The following is a 21230-nucleotide window of genomic DNA, read 5'->3' on the forward strand; positions in this document are numbered from 1 at the left end:
CCACAAAACTAACTCATTTGCTTCTGTTTTCTCAGTAAAATTTGCACTATTTTTACTGTATACATTGAGATTAATGTACAGTATTACTTTAAAAAACCTTTCTTATATATGGAAAGCAGGCAAGTAATAAAATTAACAAACAGGAAATAGAGGGCCAAAAGATGCCACAAAAAGGCTAGAAAGTCTGCACACAGTCACATGTTGGAAGTATGGAGATGGAAGGGGTGGAACTCTGTGCTGAGGCCCTGCATTCAATCCCCAGTGTCCCAAAACAAAGAAAAAATTCCCCTAAGGCAATACCAACATAATGTCTCGGATAAACTGCAGGACTGTGTCTGTCCCACACGGTATTTATTTCTATAGACAACACCACTGCTGGTAGAATGACAACATACCTGTGTCTTCTCACCGACTGCTCTTGAGACCAGTATGTGTAAGTCTAGGAGTAGAAAAGTGGTCACAACAGAGTTAACTAACCTTCAGTCTTCCTTCCCCCTTGGCATCCTCAGTCTTCTTGATACATGTGCTGTCTCATGGATACGTTCACTTGGAAAACTTGGATACCCACCAGTGACACTCCTTTCATTTTAAAAAGCTATACTGTCTCATCCAGACAAGTTTTGGGTACAGTATTTAATTTCCACAGGCTTCCCTCCTGCAGCATCACCTTGTGTGTATGGTCTGAATACCTCTTTCCACAGGACCATGAACTTACAGAAGGCATTAAAATTTGTGGGTATGTGACTGAAACAAGTGGAGCTGTAAAAACAAAAATGTATTATACTAGCAAAAACAAAGATATGCCTTTCAATGTTCAAAAAATTTTACTGGATAATGACTTAAGTCCCACCTTAAATGAAACCACAAAGTACTCCACTAGCAACAGAAGACATGAATAACACATAAGTTTAATATATCCATAACTGTCTCCTAACAATTTGATAAGAGCTCCAACTCAGAGATGAGGGATCTGACACATAGAAAAGTAAAAAAGCATATTCGAATTCACACAATCTATCAAGAGTAAAAATTAAAGGCCAGAATTATTCAACTCTAAAACCTAGGCTCATTCATACTGCAAGGAAGGTTTTCTTCAACCTGGGAATCAAATGGCTTGATTGCTAAGGCAGAAAGGACAGAGGAGTGGACACCGCTTATAATTTTAAGGTCACTTGGTACTATAAATCTATCAAAATTATTGAATAACTATAACTCAGCTTAAATTTTAGCGTAGTAAAATATCATCATGGTTTATTCAAAATAGAAACAGGTATTATCAGAGCTCATACTTGATCCTGTTATAATTAAGTTACTCAGACAAGAAATTATAAATCTGTCTACCCCAAAAAAGAATGATCTCTAAATAAAATTAAGCCACTCAAGACATTCTCTCAAATCCTTTTCTTCCTGTTGGGAAATTCTCATAATCCCAAATTTCTTTCTGAGCCAATCACCCTTCCTTCTTATTCATGCACAAACCTCAGCTTTCAGCAAGCCTATGTGGAGCCCTAACGCTAAAAGGAACGCCTCGAACAGTGTACTAAGCAAAGAACAAGGTCTGACTGTGCCTGCAACTTTTCACAATGGATCTACAATGAACGGGAAATCGACAACTGAAAAACCTCTCTTAGATCATAAGTTAAGTCTGATCGAAATTGAAAGTACTGGGTACTACAAAAATCTAGCGAGTTTCTCAAAGGGACATACTCCTGAGAGAGAATCATTGTGAAAGTTTTCATCAGAGACCAGGCTCCCAATACGGAGAATGTGAAGACACAACTTGAAGCCCAAGACTTAGCAAAGACGGCAAGGATCAAATGGAGCCCTCAAGGATACAGTTTAGTTCTAGCTTTTCTTTTCGACCTAAAGAATCCCCTTCCGTGAACTTAGGTGAGAACTCAATAGGGAAACAACAAATTACTTTTTTTAACAGCTACCTGGACAGAGTCGCAAGATGTAGGCATTAATTAATCTTTTATCTTTACAGACGTGACAAGGTGAGGGCACCACGGAGGCCAAGAGGAAAGCTTCGACTAGATCTCTTTTCCTTTTTTTTTTTTTTTTCTTTTGCTGTCCAAAGATCGGTCTAGCTGTGCTCCAAGAAGGGGCTGGACCCGTTCAAGGCTTCGGACAGGGTCGCCCGGGACGGGAGCTTGGAAGGTAAGGGCAAGACCCCGGTCTGCAAGACCCCGGCCTACAAGGCCACACAGCGGCCACCCTTCCCCCACTCACCTCCTGGAGCGCAGCTTCACCCAGGCGGTCGGAGAAGCTGCCGCCATCACCGTCGCCAACACGCGGGGCGCTCGTGGAAGTGGAGAAAGGAAGCCGAGCCACTCCCGCACCGCGTGTAGGTCCTAGAAGGCGGATGCCCTCCTGCCAACCCTCGCCTTCCCCTCCCCTCGACGCGCTCCAGTCTCAGGCTTCGCAGTCACCGCCTCCGCCTGCTCCTCAGGCGCCGCCACCACTTCCGCGTTCTGCCCCTTCCTTTCCTCCCTCATTCCCCCAGTAACCAGCTCTTTTGCCGGCGGCCGGCGCGACGCTGACGTCACAATCCCGCGACCCGGGCTGGCACTCGGGCTGGGTGGGGCGGGGCGAGACGGAGCAGGGGGCGGGAAGTAGGCGTTCCGCGCAGGCGCAGCGTGGCGAGCGCGCTGGAGCGCGGGAAGCAGCCTTTTTCGGAAGATCCTTGTCGGACACCCGGTGAGTGCCCGCTCAGCTGCCCGTGCCCGCCGAGGAGAAGCGGGGTCCCTTCTCGCCTTCTTGTGTGGCAATGTCCGCTGTGCCCTGCCGGGGCGCCTCGGGTGGGGGGCCGGGGCTGCGCAGGGGGACCTGGGGCACGCCTGCCTCCCTGCTTCCCTTCCCTAGGTCGCCTTTAAAATAATGAGACTGGCTTTCAGGTAGGGAAGAAAAATGCCCGCCACCCAGAAGCCCATGAGGTACGGACACACCGAAGGACACACGGACGTCTGTTTTGATGACTCTGGGAGGTGAGGTGCTTCCTTTCTGTCTCAGGTGTGAGTGTTGGAACGTCTCTTTTCACACAGCGAATATGCGGTCCGCCGAAAATGACTCAGGAACGGGAGCAACGCTGAGATCTAGAGCAACACATAGGGGCTAGTGAGATGGCTCAGTGGTCTAAAGCACCTACTTGGAACAAGCTTAGCAAAGCACAGGGACCGCGGTTCAATCCCCCAGCACCACATGCCAGCCAGCCCCGCCCCCTGGTGGGCTGAGCTGCCCCCCCCATAGGGCAACACATAGGTTTCCTTAGGTTTTGTTTGCCTGTGTCATAGTAGTTTTAGTATATCTGAAGTATATATTCATCTGAAGTATATATTCATTTAGAATATATTTATCTCAACAGATGAATGAGTAAAGAAAATGTTGCATTTATACACAATGGAGTACTCCTCTGCCATAAATGGTGCACTTGAGTTATTTGCAGGAAAGTGGAGGCACCTTGAGGTGATAATGCAAAGTGAAATAAGACACACAGCTTAAGTATGGGGTGTTTTATGTGAGAAACCAAAAATATCCTTTACTTTTTTTTTCATACTGGGGATTGAACTCAGGACCTTGCACTTGCCAGGCAAGCACTTATTCTGCTGAGCTGTCTTCCTGGCCCTGAGAAACCAAGAATATAAAGAGCAAGCAGGGCTTGGTGGTGCGTGCTTGTAACCCCAGCACTTGGGAGGCTGACGGCCTTGAACTCTTGGCAATGCTTCTGCCTCAGCTTTTTGAGTGCTGGGATGATATGTGTGCACGTCAGGAATCTAAGATACAGGACAGGACATTAGAGGACAGGCATAGCTGGAGGTTTCCAACTACATAGGTCACGCCAAGAATTATTCTAGGAATGGTGGTGGAGAGAAAGAACCATGGGCTGAGAGCTAAACTCCTTAGGAAATGAGGACTTTTTCTTTAGGAATCCATAGGTGTCAGAATTTCGGGCTTTTTTTTTTTTTTTAAACTTTAAGAGTCGGCCAAATGTGGCAGTAGAATGAAAATGGTAATGTATGTGTGGTGCTAGAGAGATGTAAGACAGCTATGACTTCTTTTTTTTTTTTTTTTTTTTTTAGGGAAGAGTCTACAGGGTGCTCAGGGTCTCACCACTAGATTGGACTTGTAGTGATCCACCTGTTTACAGTTTCCCAAGAGCTGGGATTACAGGCTCACGCCACCATGCCCAGTCTCACTTGCCATCTCATTATACCCCCGGGGATGGGGCCGGCAGGTCCTGGGATTGAACCCCAGCCCATGTGCCTGCTTGCAGGCACTTTAATCTGCTGAGCTATTTGGCTGGCCCCGACAGCTGTGATTTCAAAGGAATGACTTTTTCAAAAAGGAATGTAGAGGGCTAGCAAGATAGCTCAGATAGTTCAGCGGACTAAGCTCCAGCTTTGGCAAGAGCAGAGACCAGGGCTTGAGTCCTGGTCCCGCATGCTGCTCCTGCCCAGCCCCCAGCGTACAGTGAGGGCCAGTCACTTCCAATCCGGGCATGGTGGTGGTGCATACCTGTTGAAAACAGGAAGATCACTATGAGTCTGTACCAAATACATAAATGAAAAGAAAAAGTAGAGATTTTGTTGACCAGGACTCTTAGGAGACAGGTAGGTGTTAAGTTTTTAGCATGCAATAAAGAGATAGGAAAGGTAAAAGAGACCTGTATTGACTCTGAAGACATGGATTCTCTCCAAGGGAAAGGGGGATCTTCTGACCTGAGACGAAGAAGGCTGAGACTTTTATGGAGTTTTGCAAGGGGTGGAGTTTGAGGGGCAGTTCAGTTACTTGTAAGGAGTTGATTGGGGTCTCCCCTGTGTGCACAGGACAGGTATCCAGGATTAGGGTGGGGGAGAAGGAGGACATGGTCATTGGGAAGATAAGCTGTTGTTTTTGGGCTTCAGCCATGTTAGATGACCACCATGGTAATTTAGCAGTTCCTCCTAGGAATCTATCAGAAGGTAGTAAGAAAGGCCTCAGGGCCAGGCATTGTGGCACACGCCTGTAAACCCAGCGTTTCAGGGGACAGAGGCAGCAGGATGACACCAGTGACTTTGCATGTGTTTGTGTGTGTATGTGTGTGTGTGTGGTGCTGGCAGTGAGCCCAGAGCCTCTCACATACTAAGCAATTGCCCTCCTGCTGAGCTGTGCTCCATCCCCCGAGTGCTGGGATTATAGGTGTGAGCCACCATGGGGCCTGCTCGGCATGTGGTACTGGGGATTGAACCTGGGTACCTGCGCTTGCCAGGCAGGTGCCTAGACCGCCAAGCTATCTTGCCAGCCCTGTTTTGCTTTTTTAACTGTGTCCAGATATAGCATACACTGAATGAATGGGAAGGATAGAGCTTTGCAACCAGTAGTGGTCTAGGGGTGCAGTTCAGCAGCAGAGCACTTGTCCAGCATGTGGAAGGCCATGTTTTTGATCCCCAGGACTGTGGACACAAGCCCAAAATCCACACAGTTAGCTCTTTGAATAATCACCTCTAGACAGTTGATCTCAGCCTTTTACTTATTCAGCAGACATCGATAGAGGTTGCTGTGTCTGGGTTGTGTTCTCTTTCTATGCAGAGCAGACTTCTTTTCCTCGTATTTGGCCCATATTATTCTATACCATGTGCTGCTTTTCTTACTTTAAAAAAAAAATCTATTTATTTATTTGGTTATAGGGTCTCACTGTGCAGGTTGGACTTGTGATGATTCTCCTGTCTCAGCCTTCCCAGTGCTGGGATTACAGGCGTGTGCCACTATGCCCAGTTTAGGTGGCCAGCCTGGCATGCCTGGGGTTCTGGGGCCAGCATGGCATGTGGTACAGGGCATCAACCTGGTTCTTGTGCTTGCCAGGCAGGCGTTTAGACCATCAAGCTATATCCCCAGCCCATGATTTCCCTACTTTTAATAAATCTTGCTACCTTTTTCAATTGTCTTGTCCAATTCTTGTTTTATTTAGGCTCTAACTGAAGCAAACTGTTAATAGAGAGGCCTAGGCTACTTGTAGTTGGCCCACACTCTCTTTGTAGAACGTATTTGCCTGCTTTTAATAGCTTTACTAATGTTAAACCTCACTAAAAAAGTAAAAATCACAAAATAAAGTTGCCATGTGTCAGACTGATGGTAAGAATTGTGTGTGCAAGGTAAGCGTGGTCCCTGCTGTCACAGAGATTGCAAATTCATCTTTCCTATTGCAAGTGAGTTTTCTGTCAAGGAAGAACTGTATAGAATGTTAAGCTCATCTCCATTTCACAGAACATGGAGTTACCAGTTATTAAAGTTGGTTGTGTATAGTAAGAAAAAAATATTGGTCAGTAGTTTGCTTTATAAATACCTTTTAAGGGCGGGAGCTATAACTCAGCGACGCTGTGCCAGCTGGGCAATGCAGGGTCCTGAGTTTGAGTGCCACTACCAAAAATAAAAGGAAATAAAATAAAAAAGACCTATCAGGGTACCCAAAACAACGTGGAAAACTGGGTGGCTTCTTTTTGAAATGTTTTTCTTTGGTTCCGGAAGCCCAACTCATGACCTTCGCGCGCCAGGCAGGCAGGCGCTTGTGCCGCTGAGCTATCTTCCCAAACGTGGATGGCTGCTTATGCGTGTGCCTCCTCCACAGCTGCATCGTGACTTGTGGAAGCGATGGTGATGTGCGAATTTGGGAAGACCTGGATGATGATGACCCCAAGTCCATCAACGTTGGCGAGAAGGCGTACTCGTGTGCTTTGAAGGTAACTGCAGCGTACTGGGTGTGGTTTTTGTGGTCAATGAAAGTGCCTTCCATAGAGGTTTGAAAATGGATGTATCTTTATTGTTTTTCCTCTTATGGTATTCCAAACTATAAAAAGGCTATGCCTTGCCCCAGAATTTTGTTTTTACTTTTGGTGGGGCTGGGGATTGAACTCTAAGCCTTGTGCAGTGAGCTGTGTTCCCAGCTCTAAGCCAGTGAGCTGTGTTCCCAGCCTTTGCCCCAGAATTTTAAAGGTAAAATATGAATGGCATAGCAAAGGTGATCATTGAATTTTAACAGTAAGTTGAAGTATATACAAGAAGGTTATACTTTTAGGAAAGGTTAAAGTGTTCTTATTTTCTATGACGAAACCTCTGTGGTGTTTTCAGCTTGTTGCTGGCATTCCAGTGGGTCCCCCAGAAGCCTGTTTGGCAACTTACTCCTCCAGGGTGTTTGAGGGACTAAGGAGTCAGGCCAGGTGGCTCTGCTACCTGAGAATGGGTTCATGCCTTGTCATGGGAGAGGCTTGCTACTGCCCATCTGAATTTATTATAAAAGCTTGAGGGGGCTCCTTTTTCTCTTTGATCTTTTTCTCTGTGGTGACACAGCGAGGTGACTGTCACCGGTTTCCAGTCCCTTGCTCTTGTATGTTCCTGCTCCAATATCTTGAACCAGTACATTTCTGCTCATTATATTTTTTGTTATCAGAAATCGAACTCAGAACCTTGTACTTGCCAGGCACGTGCTGTGCTGCTGAGCTAGGTCCCTGGCCCTGCTTATTATGTCACTCTGGTGGTTTTTACTGTTGTAGCAGCAAATAACAGATTCAGACACTCAGATCACTTATGGCATTATTTAAGAAAATAGGACTGTTTACTAAGTTTGTTTTGTGTGAGACACTTGGGAATGAGATAGGCTCTTTACAGAATGAAGATGTTAGATTTTGGAAATTATCTAAAAACTAAGATTTTTATTTCTGATGAATTATAATTTGAGCATGTTTTATTTAGACGAAAAAGTATTCCCACAGGATTAATACTTTTTCTAAACTGGGGCTCATTAAGGGATGAAATGGTCTTTTAGATGTTTTATTCTTTTTTGAAAGATCATAAATGATGAAATATACATCCTCAGAAGAAAATAAATATTAATAACCAGTATATACTAAATATGAGCTAATTCTCAAGCAAGGCAGTGTAAACAGTGGCTATTTTTCCCTTGTAAGAGGGGGTTCATGCTATGTATCTAAATTAGGATGTTGTCTCTCTTGTGGCTGGGACAAATACCTGACGCCCAAAATGAAGGAAGGAAAGGTTATGTAGCTCACAGTCACTGGAGGTTTCAGTCTACACTCAGCTGGCTCGAAGGCAGAGCGGCACATGGCAGAGGGCAGCCGTTCACAGCAGCAGCAGAGAGCACGTGCAAAATGGAGTAGTAGTGGCAACGCTGGCAACAGAGAGGAAGTCTGTCTGTCTTAAGTTGCATTCAGGGTCTCACACGACTGGGGGAAGTACTCACACCCATAATCCCAGCCTTGGATCACCCATAATCTCAGTGGTTCATAAGTTAATCACAAACTCTAGATGTCCCCGCCCCATGACTGCATGAGGCTTTGGGGGGACAACTAGACACAAACCATAATAGATGTGTACAGTCACTTCTGGATATTTGCATTAGGAAAATGCACACTTTCAAGTTTTTTGGACAAAGATGTAATATGGCAATAGCAAAAGTTAGGAATATTTGAGGATTCATCTATCACTAAAGAAAGCATTTTTTGCATTTTGGTAAAGCCATACTATGCAGCCACTAAAAAAAAAGAGGAAGCTAACTATATGCTTACTGAAAGGATGCTTGCACTTGTTAAAAGTGCATACCACACACGCATGCGTGCAGGCACACACAGGTGTAGAAGGGTTAAGGCTTGTCTTTAAAATGGTAATGGGATTACTTCATAAGAGTAGGTAAGGCCGGGGAGATAGCAGCATAAGCACCTGCCTGGCAAGTGTAAGGTGCTGAGTTTGATCTCTGGTACCAAAAAAAATTAAAATAAACAAAACAGTAATTCAAAGTCCAGAGTGCTAACCATTCCACCATCGGGCCACTGATCAAAACAGTAATTCAGAGGGCCAGCGATATAGCACAGCAGACTAAGCAGTTGCTTAGGTAAGTGCGGGGGCCAGGGCTCGATCCCTGGCTCCCATGCCACTCTGGCCCTGTCTTTGGGCATGCTGAGCCAGCGATGGAGTCTGGGCATGGTGGCATGTGCCTGTAATCCCAGCATTAGAGAGGCAGAAATCAGGAGGATCACTATGAGTTGGGGCTGTGTAGTGAGACCTTGCACAAAAACAAAAACAAAAGTTTTAAAAAATTTTTTTGTGGAACCAGGGATTGAACTCAGGCCATTGCATTTGCCAGGGAAGTGCTTATTCCGCTGAGCCACCTCCTGGGCCCCAAAAAACAAAACTTAAAAAAAAAAAAGGGCCAGGGAGATAGCTGAGTAGAATAAGTGCTTGCCTGGCAAGTACAGGGTCCTGAGTTCAATCCCTGGTACCATTAAAAAAACAAAACAAAACAAAACAAGAAAACGATAATTTGGGTGATCTTGTACTTGTGCGATAGTCCAGTGGCTTACGTGCCTGTCTGGCACACATAAGGCCCTGAGTTTCATCCCTGGTACCAAAAAAAAAGGTAAACTCACTCTTTCTCAGGACACTTATATTTTTTCCCCTCACAATGAGTGTGTATTGCTTTTGTATGTGAAACAGATTGTAAGGGAAAGAGGTAAGGGAAGCCGCATATCCTTTCACCCTGGTTGCTATAATCAGTTGCTATAATCAGGTGCTCCACACCTGATGGCTTCCTGCCCTAGAGAGTCACTGCCCTCACTTGTCCCGAAGGCTGAAATGGAGGTATCCCTCAAGGAGTTGTGGCTGTTTCCAGGGCCCTGGAGCAGAATCCATCCCGAGCTTGTCTTTTAGGTCAGTGTGGTATGACAGTCCTCAAAGTTTCTTGGCTTCCTTTTCAGACACGTCCGTTACTCCAGTTGGCCATTTTGACTTTATCTTACTCCAAAAAGACATACTGGTTGATTTTATTTCAGAAACATAGGATGACATGAACGTGGCTGCTGTGGCCCTGCTTTTCATGTCCTCTCTCCTCATTTTTTTCTAATAAACCCTTTATTTTTATATTTAGGATCCATTAAAATACTACTTAAATCTTTTTCTTACCAAAGGTTAAGAGAAAAGTGAGAGGCTAAAAGGTTGGCTGAGGCGATAATTCAGAGCTCAAAAGCCAGCTGAATCTTCCTGATAGGCATATCAGGAAAGCTGTACAGTGAGTGGTGATTTTTTTTTTCCTTTATGTGAACTAAACATTTATAAAGATTTTTGTTCTTTAAGGGATTTATTATTTTTCTTTCTTTCTTTCTTTTTCAGAATGGGGGATTGAACTCAGGCCCTTGTGCTTGCCAGGGAAGCGCTTATTCCACTGAGCCATCTCCCCGGCCCTCTTTAAGGGATTTATAACTGTGGGAACCTTCCCAATTGCTTTGAATTTGTTATGCCAGTGTTTCTTGTTTTTTCCTTGTAGAACGGGAGACTGGTCACTGCGGTCTCTAACAATACTGTCCAGGTGCACACGTTTCCTGAGGGGGCTCCAGATGGGATCCTCACGCGCTTCACCACCAATGCCAACCACGTGGTCTTTAACGCAGATGGAACCAAGATCGCCGCAGGATCGGGGTAATGCCTCTGATGTAGGGGAGAAAATAGTGTCAGAAGAGCGAGCCTCGTTCCTTTGTCGGTTGCATTCTTAGGATTCTGTTAGTTTATTTTTCTTGGTTATCATTTTGCTTTTCATTCAAGTTTCTTGTTTAGTAATGGTTTGCAAAGGCAAATTTGGCGGGGGGGGGGGGTTGTGAAGTAGTTTGCTTTTTAGACAGCCTGTTGAGCTGAAAAAGATTAGAGAAGGATAATACCTGTACAAACGTTTCAGTTATTTTAGGTACAATCAGGAATTTCATAGGTTCTCTTTAGGTAGAAAATATGTTTTTGGCTGAATTGCTGAGGTGGAATAAAAAGCGTAGTGACTTTAAAATGATTGTGGGACTGGGGATTTGGCTCAGCAGCATGAGTGCCTGCCTGGCTAAGTACGCGGCCTGAGTTCAATCCGCCATATGAACAAGTGAAATAAGATAAGATAGAATAAAATGATTGTGGCTATGAGAAACTGAAAGTACAAATAAATTAAAGAGCAAAATAAAAGGTGGGTGGGGGCCGGGGGAGATAGCTTAGTGGTATAAGCACCTCCTTAGCAAGGGTGAGGTCCTGAGTCCTGAGTTTGATCCCTAGTACCAAAAAAAAAAAAAAAACAAAACGAAACTCTATATGTATATATGTGTATATATATACATAATAAACATATATATGTCTATGTACATATAATAAACATACACATGTATGTCTATATATATATGTATGTATATATATGAAGCGGAGATAGAGCTTTTGCTAGTAGATAGGGGACCAAGAGGTAGAGAGGGAAGAAAAGTATAGAAGATGTAAAAAGAATGAAGATGTGTTACATATGTGACCCATCTCCCCATTGTGAACGTAAACGTGTACTACAAACGTACTGGATAAAAATTAAAAAAATATGATTGTGACTATAATTCGATTAGCAAGTAATAGACCTAATAGATATAACTAAAACCACTTGGGCCCTGTTTGTGCTTCACCATAATGGGAAATCCTGCCTTGTATTTGTGCATCTGTATAAAGCAGAACTAGGAAGGTAAGTCATTACAGTTGAGTTGCCAATTTCGTAAATTTCTATAAAGAAGTTATACGATGGAGAAGTGTTTGAGTCAGAGCTTCAGGGAGTGGCTGCTGCGCTTGTCCTTAGGCCCGTGTGTCCCTCTTGCTATTTGCAGTGATTTCCTCATCAAAGTTGTGGATGTGATGGACAGCAGTCAGCAGAAGACATTTCGAGGACACGATGCCCCTGTCCTAAGCCTTTCTTTTGATCCCAAAGATGTCTTTGTGGTAATTATTTCACCTGTTCCCTCTTTTTTGTGTTTCTCCTCTTGTGTTGAAAATGGCACCAGAATCAGAAAGGCTTTCACCCAGTTGGCAGAAAGTGGGTGGAACCTGTGGACCCAGGCTCCACGCCCCATTCTGGCCGTAACTGTCGAGAAATCTGTTTCCGCAGGCATCGGCCAGCTGTGATGGGTCAGTCAGAGTGTGGCAAATCTCAGATCAGGTAAGCTCAATAGTTGGAATTGAAGTTTTTTTAACCCTCTTTTGTAAGATATTGTTACATACTGTGTGATTGGGTCCAACAGTTATTTTTGTTTATAATTCGTTTCTCTAAGTAGCAAAGAATCATTTCATGCAAATGTAGCTATGTTGAAAGCTAGTGGCTTGTGTCCCTAGTTCAAGGAGAATCATAGATTTCTATTTTACTTTTGAAGCTTTGTACTTCAGAGGGGAGTGGATTGAGCATACATTTACAAGATAATTAGCATGTGTTGGTCTTGTGTTTGATGTTGGGGACACAAGAGTAAATAAGGTACAGACCACACTTGATTTCTAAACATATACACACATTCTAACCCATTTTGGTATAGATTTTAAAGGCTGTGTAAAGAAAATGCTGTCCAGATTGGCAGAAGAAATAGTTAAGCCCTCCTAGGATTTTAAAAGCAAGCTTGGGGTTTCTAGAAAAGAATGTGGCTTATGGAAAAAATCTCCCTCAGTAGCCACAGTTGCTTCCCCTCACTCTTAAACTTTCTGAGTTTCTTTCTTTCTTTTTCTTTTTCTTTTTCTTTTTCTTTTTTTTCTTTTTTTTTTTTTTTTGCAGTACCGGGAATTGAACGCAGGACCTTGTGCTTGCTGGGCAAGTGCTTATTCTACTGAGCTATCTCCCTGGCCCCTTGAGTTTCTTTTTAAGTGTATTTGGTTGTTACAGGGTCTGACTACACAGCTTGGACTCATGGTGATCCCCCTGCTTTCAGCCTCCCCAGCGATGGGATCACAGGTGTGTGCCACCACACCTAGACTTGGGGCTCAGCCTGCCCCGGAGGCGGGGCTGTTATAGCATGTGGTGCCGGGGATTGAACCCCTGCTCCCTGTGCTTGCCTAAGCTTGCCTAAGCAGGCACTTTAGTCTGCTGAGATGTCTCCCCAGCCCCAACTGTCCAAGTGTTATATATTTTTATAGACACACTAAGCTTCTTATGTATTGAGTGTTTTTAGCGTATTTATTCTGCTCATAGAAATAACTTTTTAAAGTTTTATTCGTTGTGCTTCTGAAGGATTTAAAGAATTTAGGTTAATCAAGACAGCTGTGGTGGCACACACCTATAATCTCAGCACTCAGGAGGCTGAGGCCGGAGGATTGCTGTGAGTTTTGAGGCCAGCCTGGGCTACATGAGTTCAAGGACAGCCTGAACTACATAGTGAGACCCTGTCTGATAAAACCGAGAGAAACAAATATACAAAATTTAGGTTAATCAAGTATTTATTAGTATTATATGCATGAGGTGGTTTTTTTCTGAGCTACATAACAATTTCAAGAGAGCACTTACTGAGTGTACTCAGTTCTACTTTCTCTAAAGGGAAATACATTTTCTTTTTTTAAAATTAGACCTGTGCAGTTAGTTGGCCACTGTTACAAAAATGCAACGATGTGATGAACGCAAAGGCCATCTGCAGGCTTGCTTGGCAGCCGGGAAGCGGGAAGGTAAGAGACTTATTTCTCAACCTTTGAATTATTTCTTCTGGTCTTTGTCAACTTGTATAAGTTGTGAAAATAACTTCTTAAATTGTAACTTATATTTGGATTACAAATTTTATAGCCCATGCCAGATAATTAATATTTAAATGTTTTAAGAAATAATTCACCTTTGTAAAGATTCTTTTTCAAGTATGTTTTTATGAGTTAGACTTCTCTCTATATTCATGGTTAATGAAATAACTATAGAAACAGTCTAATTGTGTCTACTCTTGTTACTGGTATTGAACGTTTTTGGGGTGCTAACTGGTACAGTTAGAGAACCCAGTCATGGGAAGTCTACAAGGAAAAAGAGTGTTCATTATTTGGAAACACATGCTTGTATAGAAGGGAATTCCAAGAAAATCAGATGGAGAATAAAATGTTGCTGATACTAAGAAAACCCGGGGACTTCGGACACAGCTCAGTATTAAAAGTGCTTGCATAGCATGTACAAGACCCTGGGTTCATTCCCCAACACTGCAAAAGAAGAAAATTCAATAAGGGAACAATACAAAAAAGCAGTGACAACCCTACATAGAAATAGTAGCCATTAGGCTGGGGACATAACTCAGTGGCACAGTGCCTGCCTGTCAAGCATAAGGTCCTGAGTTCAATTCTTGGTACCAAAAAAAAAAGGTCTTAGCCATTTAGAAAATAGGTGGAAGAAAAGATAAAGTAAGTGGACATATATGTGCTATGAAATGTGAAAGGGCTGCATGAAAACTTTTAACAGGCTGCTAAGGAGTAGAAGTAGACTTGCATAAATAAATTCCGCTCTTTTTTTCTTTTTGTGGCCAGCTCAGCTCACAGGGGTGAGGGTGGGGGTCTAGTGTGGCCTGTGGTGCCAAGGTTTGAACTGATGTCCCTGCGGACTTGCCTAAGCTTGCCTAATTAGGCACTTTAAACTGCTGAGCTATCTCACCAGTCCCCCCCCCCCATTTTTTTTTTGAGACAGGGTCTCACTGTGTGGTCTTGAATTCAGTGTGATCCGTCTGCCTCAGCCTCCTGAGTGCTGGGATTACAGGCGTGGGCCACCATTCCTGGTTATAAATTCAGGTTTAGAAGGAATTTTTGATGTACATAAAGATAATGGTTTCCCTAAATTAATCAGTTGTTTTGACAGCTTTCAAATATAATAATACCCGTAAGATGTTTGGATAGAGTGGATTCTATAGTATAGTGGATTCTACAGTAGAGTGGATTCTAAAGTCTTATGTGGAAACCAAAAGTATTGAAAAAGGAAAGAAAAGAAAGGAGTCTATTCAATCAGATGTTAAAACATTGTAAAACGTGGGAATGAAAATGCTGCTACTGACTTGGAGACTCATGTCTTTTGAACAGAGATAGACACGAATAGGTGGGGGTTGAAGTTGGGGCTCGGCCCTGAACCCCAGGAACTGAGACTGGCTGGGACCATCTTGGTGGCCTCTTGGGAGGAACTGTAGAAAGTTGATATATTATTTTTTCAAGTTTTCTGTTGATGTGACCTTTTCCAGAAAGGGTTAAACTTAACTGACAGGTAAACATTTTAGCATGATCAAAATTACTTGAACAGATGAGCAACTGGGGTGAAACAGTGAGCGCGCTTCCTCTGTGTGTCAAGTGCTCCTGCCGCTCCTGTGCGCTCCTGCGGCAGTGAAAAGGAGAAAGCCGTGTGCAGAGGAGGCCTGCAGTGGTCATTGTTTGCGGACAGATTTGCTCTGCTAGGGGCTCAACCCAGGGCATCCTATAAATATGTTCACGTGTATATGTTCTACAGGGTTTGTAGAGCAAAAACTTACACCACTGTTTATAGTAGTAGAAGACTGGGGCCACCCTAAATGTTCATTTGCAGGGAATGGCCAGTCTTTGTTATTTTTTGAGACACTATCTCATTATGTAGCCCAGGCTGACCTCAAATTTTCGGTGATCCTCCTGCCTCAGCTTCCCAGGTACTGGGATTATAGCATGCATCACCACACTTGGCTGTGTACTGGTAGTTTTGAAAGTAAGAGTCTAATTGTTAGGATCAGACTTTGTAAGCCCTCCTCTGGGATCTTTAAGATACATTGTTAAGTAAAAAAAAAAAAAAAATCAAACTGTAGAACAGTAGATATTGGGCCTACTGTTTATTACTTCAAATGTTGTTATATATTTAATATATATGCACATATGCATTTTGTGTATCCTGTAGTGTATGGGCCTTTAGAGTATAGAAATAGGATTTAGGAACAGGAGCGAGACTTTGTTTTTTTTTTTTGGCGGAACCAGGGATTAAACTCAGGTCCTTGTGTTTGCCAGGCAAGCACTTAGGGGGTGAGACTTTGAACATACTGTACACCCTTCTTAAGCCATGTGTACTTATACAGGTCTATGATCACAGCACACAGGGGCAGAGTTAGAAGGGTTATGAGTTCAAGACCAGCCTGGGTTGTGCAGCCAGGTTTTTGGGGTTTTTTTGGTCTTCTTGAGACAGGGTCTTACTGTGAAGATCAGGCTGGTCTTACGCTCACTTTGTAGGCCAGGCTAGTCTCCAACTTGCAAGGATCCTCCTGCCTCTGCCTCCTGAGTGCTGGCATTATGGGTATGCACCACCATGCGTGACCTGCAGCCAGTTTTTGAGGTCAGCCTGGGCTATGATATGTAGCAAGACTTTGTGTTTTTTTTAAAAATTGATTCATTCATTTTTTTATGATTTTTTTCAATTTTATTTTACTGAGAAACAACTAGCAATGAGACAATTTCAAAACAGGTTAGTAGGACAGTTACAACAGTTAATATATTGTATATTGTCTTCATAGTAGTTATTCATAGTACAAGATGCAGACATGATATCCTGTCCAAACAATATTAGTACAAATCTTTATTCTCATTGAATTAAGAGAAATTAGCTGTCTATCTATCTTAACTATTTTATATATACAGATACAAAATAAGACCATCTTTGACAAAAAACAAAAACTTATCTTTTTAAGGCATGACTTTGAAGAGAATACTTTCTGCCTTGAGAAGATAGTAAAAAAATACAGTGCATATTTTTCTTTGCTTTCAAAGCATGAGTTAATCTGATTAAAGTTAATAAACTTGACGTAGCTTTACTGTTTTAATTATTTGTGCCTCTATGATATGATAATATCGTATATATGATAAACATGGAAAACATATGCCAAGTTTTTGTTTCTTTTGTCCTGAGGCTTAAAGCCTTGTGCTCTGCTGCTGAGCCATACACTGTCCCTGCCGGGTTTTTTCCTACTAATCTTGTTCTGAAGGCTATGTAAGAAGATAAATTCCTTTTCGTTTTTTTCTGTAAGATAGAGGATTATGGCTATTTCGTTTTAGCAAATGAAATGGATTTTTAAGTCCAAAGAGCCTAGATTTCTTAAGAAAACATATTGGAAGAAGGAAAAAATGGAAACAGAGCTTTTACGAATGGAAAGGGGAGGAGGGCTAGAGAGAGTCTAGAGGAATGGGAGAAGAAGGTTGTCAAGTTCTATCATTTACAGGTACGAATTCTCTAGGATGAGAGTGACCATTATGTGTATCTAAGATGTACCGATAAGATCTGATTGGAGGGAAAAAAGGAACAGTATTAAAAATACTAAAAATTACTATTTCTCTGCTTCCTGGTACAAGCCATTATTTTTGATTTTTTTTCCTTAATCAAAGTCTTAAGTAATTTGCTGAGTTCTGTTAATTCAACAGATGCTGATTTGTTCTTCTGTTTTGTAAATTTATGGTTTTTTTTTTTTTTTTTTGTGAATCGAATTCAGGACCTTGTGCTTGCCAGGCAGGCACTGTGCTACTGAGCTGTATCCCCGGCCCTGTTTTGTGGATTTATCTGGATGAATTTGCACCTTTTTCCCTCAGTTCATTAAACGTAATGTCCACTTTGTTTAAATCTTCTCTCTCCTAATAGTTACTGGCAGTTCCTGTGGAGAAATCTGTGAAGCTGTATAGAAGAGAAACCTGGACTAATCAGCTTGATCTTTCTGACAGTTCCATCAGTCAGGTCGGTTTTCATGTGTCCAGTAGGCCACAGGGAGTCGTTCTGCATCTTCAGCACAGTTGCGGTCAGGTGTGAGTGGCCGCAGGCAGCAGCTTCGGGCTGGGAGGTGGCAGGTGCATCTGCTGTGTGCCCGTGGCGCAAGTATCCACCAGCTGGATACTCGATGCCTGAAGATCCCGTGGGACCTTGCTTGTTTTTTTTTTTTTTTTTTTCCAGAACCAGGGATTGAACTCAGGACCTTGTACTTGCCAGGCAAGCACTTACTCTACTGAGCCATCTCCCTGGTCCTGACCTTGCTTCTTTGTGAGAACCAGTGGTTGGCTTGTATTAAATGAGTTTCACTCAAGAGTTGGGGTATAGTCTGAAGTTCTAGAACAAGCAAGACTATCTCCCGCTCTCTTCCCTACTCTCCCTCCCTGCCATCTTCTTCTGTTTCCCCCTACTCTGTCTGTGAACTTTAGAGCAAGAAGGGCCATTGATCTCTGTTCTTGCTCAGCCTCTCTTCTGGTGCACGTCATTTATTTTATAATCACATGGACATTGGCCCTGTAGGTCGGCAGCTGCTCGCGGAGGCTCACTTAGCTCACTGCTTTACTTCATCTTGTGTAAAAGCTAAGAGGACACCTTGTACTCTCTTTCCCTGATAACAGTAGTTTTTGTGTTTTACTTGTAAAATCATACTGCTGTAATTTGTGGGGGGACACTAGGAATCGTATTTTTCAAATACATAATATAGAACAGGGATGTAAAACTTTGAATTTGTGATACTTGTCATCTGAATAGTGATACGACTATTCAGATGACACAGAATAGTTACTGTTTTTCTTTATAGAGCCTCAACATAGTAACTTGGTCGCCCTGTGGGCGCTATTTAGCTGCGGGTAGTATCAACGGCCTAATTATCGTTTGGAATGTGGAAACCAGAGGCTGCGTAGAAAGGTATGCTCTAGTGTGTCTTCGGTTCTTCTCTTATTTCTGTTAATCTTTTCATTTTATTAGGAAGCATTTCAAAGTCCAGTTATTAATCATAATGGAAATCTATAGCTCTTACATTGTCAAAAGTTGTTTAACCATTCCAGCTGAAATGTACCTAAAGGCATGTACAGTTGATGTTCTTGACAGCACGTTCAGAGCCCACTTTTTAATTTTTAGGGTGAAGCATGAGAAAGGCTATGCCATCTGTGGCCTGGCCTGGCACCCTACCTGTGGCCGCATATCTTACACGGATGCAGAGGGGAACCTGGGGCTCTTGGAGAGCGTGTGTGAGCCCAGCGGGAAGGCGTCGGGCGGCAAGGTAAGGGGTGCGTGGAGAACAGGCCCTCCGCAGCACACCGTGTCTGTGCGGGCTTGGAAAACACCAGCAGCTACCTGGCTTTCACACAGAATTACAGTTTAGGCTGGCTGTGGTGGTGCACGCCTGCGGCACTCGGAGGCTGAAGCAGGAGGTTTGCTGTAAGTTCAGGTCAGCCTGGACGACATAGTGAGTTCAAGGTCAGCATGGACTGCATATAAAACCCACAACAACAAAAATGACAATTCAAAACTAGATACTCAGTAATGATCAGTAATAAAAGAAATTACCTTTGAGCTTGTTCAACTTTTTTCCTCAGTATGTACTTTACTAAGAAATATTTCCTCCATAGAATATCTTTTTAAGGGGTGTCCTTTGTAAAATTCAAATTTTGCATCCTGATATTTGAAGATTGTCAGGTAAATGTTTTACAGCTACAATTTGGAGTTAATCCCTGGGGCAGGGTCGCTGTGGTCTGTGCACTTTCTGCTCTGGATGTGCCTTAGCTCAGGGGGCACACCATGCAGCCTCGCCCTTAGCCTCGAGCTTCATTGCCGTGGCTCCAGTGTGCCCCCTTTTGCTGCCTGCCCTTGCTTCTCCGTCAGTCCTGCTGTCTGCTGTATGTACCCTTCCCCATTTGAAGTTGTACTTCAGCCTCCTGGTTAAGGATTACATACTCAATATGTGCATTTTATTCTCTTTCTGAAATCTCATTAAAACATAGCCACGGATATAGCTCGGTGACATAAGCACCTGCCTGGCAAGAGCAAGGCCCCGAGTTCAAGCCCTGGCACTGCAAAAATAAACAAATTCTCATTAAATCAGGAATCCCTTGTGCACTAAAAGACAAGAAAAATAAAGGGGCTAGTCCATGAAGGTTGGCAATGACAGCTGAGGTGACGATAGGAATAGAATTTGGGGGGCTGCATACATAGAAGGATGGTTGGCCACTCGCTTCTTAAAAAAGTGGGTCCTGAGACCTCCATGCGGGGAGCTGAGGCACAACTTAGTTTGCCTGACTGAACCCTCACTTTTGGAAACTGGTAGCATTAGGTTGTGTGAAAGGGAGGCCAACAGCGGCAGGGTAGATGGAGTGAGCAGACAGACACCTGGGAGTCCCCCATCCCTCCATACCTTCTGGCTGCATGTGGGCGATTTGTTCTCTGGCAGAGGCGAGACAGAGAGCATCTCTGGCCGGGATGCTGATTACAGTTGAGTGGCACTGAGTGAAGCAGGTGGGGAATGCTGTGCCGGAAACAGCATTAAATGACAGCAGTAGAGACTTTGGCGTAGAGTCCCAGCTCACTGGGGTTTGGGTTCCAGAACTTTGTCAGCCAGTTTTATGCTTTTCAGACACTCGACTGGAAGAATCCTTAGGAATCCATCCAGGAAAAAAGACTAAAAGAGAGAAGAGGGATTTTGTTTTGTTTGTCTTTTTGAGATAAGGTCTTGCTATATATTTCAGGCTGGCCTTCAACTCACTTTGTAGCTCAGGCTGGTCTCAAACTCACAGCAGTACTCCTGCCTCAGCCTCCTGAGTGCTGGGATCACAGGTGTGCACGACCGCACTCACACTCAGCTGAGAAGAGATTTTTTCTTTTTACGGGGGCGGGGGGAGGTATGTGTTTGGAATTAGCCAGCTGGACTCAGTTTAGATGATCCCAATTTTGTTGGCACCATCCAGTGCATCATAATCAGGGGCCAGTCGACCATATGCCTTCTCTCCATCAGGCCTGATTAGGGTATTGACCTTGGCAACATCGATGTCATAGAGCTTCTTCACAGCTTGTTTGATTTGGAGCTTACTGACTTTGACATCCACAATGAACACGAGTGTGTTGTTGTCCTCGATCTCTTTCGTGGCTGACTGTGGTTGGGGGAACTTGATGCTGGTATAGTGGTCAAGCCTGTTTCTCCTGGGGGCGCTCTTCTAGGGGTATTTGGGCTGCCTCCGGAGTCACAGTGTCTAGAGACGGCGGAACGTGGGTGACATATCTTTTTGTGGGTGTGGCTACCTTTCAGAACGGCCTTCTTGGCATTCAAAGCTTTTGCTTTGGCTTTAGCTTTGGGAGGGGCAGAGGCTTCCTTCTTCGCCATCTTGGTAGAAAGGGTCTCTGAGATTCTTCACTCCATAGAAAACAAAAAGTTGTAGAGGAATGGAAAAGTCACCACATGTAGCACACGTGTAAGCTAAAGAGGAATAGTGCCCGCCAGTAGGCTCATTGTAAACATTAAATGAGTTACATGTAGGGAGAAGACAGTGTAGCATACTTTAAAAATACTGGGTATTTGAATTTGTATTCAGCCACGAATAGTATTTACCTGATTTTAGTAACCTGTGTGCTTGCTGTCAGCGGAACTGACCTGAGAACGCGTGGCTGTTGGGGACCGCGTGAGCGCAGAGCGCTGGTCAGTCGAGGGCAGGGTGGACAGGGCGCCAGGTCTCCTGTCCTCTGCAGA

The 21230-nt window shown here is 43.6% G+C and overlaps 2 protein-coding genes across 3 annotated transcripts in view; one reads left to right on the forward strand and one right to left on the reverse strand.

Annotated features, from left to right (window-relative positions):
- The window catches only part of Socs4 (suppressor of cytokine signaling 4), a 16285-nt gene extending 13768 nt beyond the window's left edge, over nucleotides 1–2517 (reverse strand). For both annotated transcript variants that reach the window (XM_004638733.2, XM_023723758.1), the window contains exon 1: nucleotides 2233–2517. The gene's annotated coding sequence lies outside the window, so the exon portion shown is untranslated. The remainder of the gene's footprint in view (nucleotides 1–2232) is intronic.
- A 93-nt stretch (nucleotides 2518–2610) lies between these two features.
- Nucleotides 2611–21230, forward strand: part of Wdhd1 (WD repeat and HMG-box DNA binding protein 1) — a 60111-nt gene continuing 41491 nt past the window's right edge. Inside the window, exons 1-10 of the mRNA XM_023723732.1 lie at nucleotides 2611–2700; nucleotides 2898–2987; nucleotides 6605–6716; nucleotides 10310–10461; nucleotides 11652–11763; nucleotides 11930–11980; nucleotides 13366–13461; nucleotides 17390–17482; nucleotides 18312–18418; nucleotides 18632–18773. Coding sequence (XP_023579500.1) covers nucleotides 2911–2987; nucleotides 6605–6716; nucleotides 10310–10461; nucleotides 11652–11763; nucleotides 11930–11980; nucleotides 13366–13461; nucleotides 17390–17482; nucleotides 18312–18418; nucleotides 18632–18773 — 942 coding nt within the window. The 5' untranslated portion in view covers nucleotides 2611–2700; nucleotides 2898–2910. The remainder of the gene's footprint in view (nucleotides 2701–2897; nucleotides 2988–6604; nucleotides 6717–10309; nucleotides 10462–11651; nucleotides 11764–11929; nucleotides 11981–13365; nucleotides 13462–17389; nucleotides 17483–18311; nucleotides 18419–18631; nucleotides 18774–21230) is intronic.

Source organism: Octodon degus, unplaced genomic scaffold (assembly GCF_000260255.1).
Source record: "Octodon degus isolate 3935 unplaced genomic scaffold, OctDeg1.0 scaffold00102, whole genome shotgun sequence".
NCBI lineage: Eukaryota > Metazoa > Chordata > Mammalia > Rodentia > Octodontidae > Octodon > Octodon degus.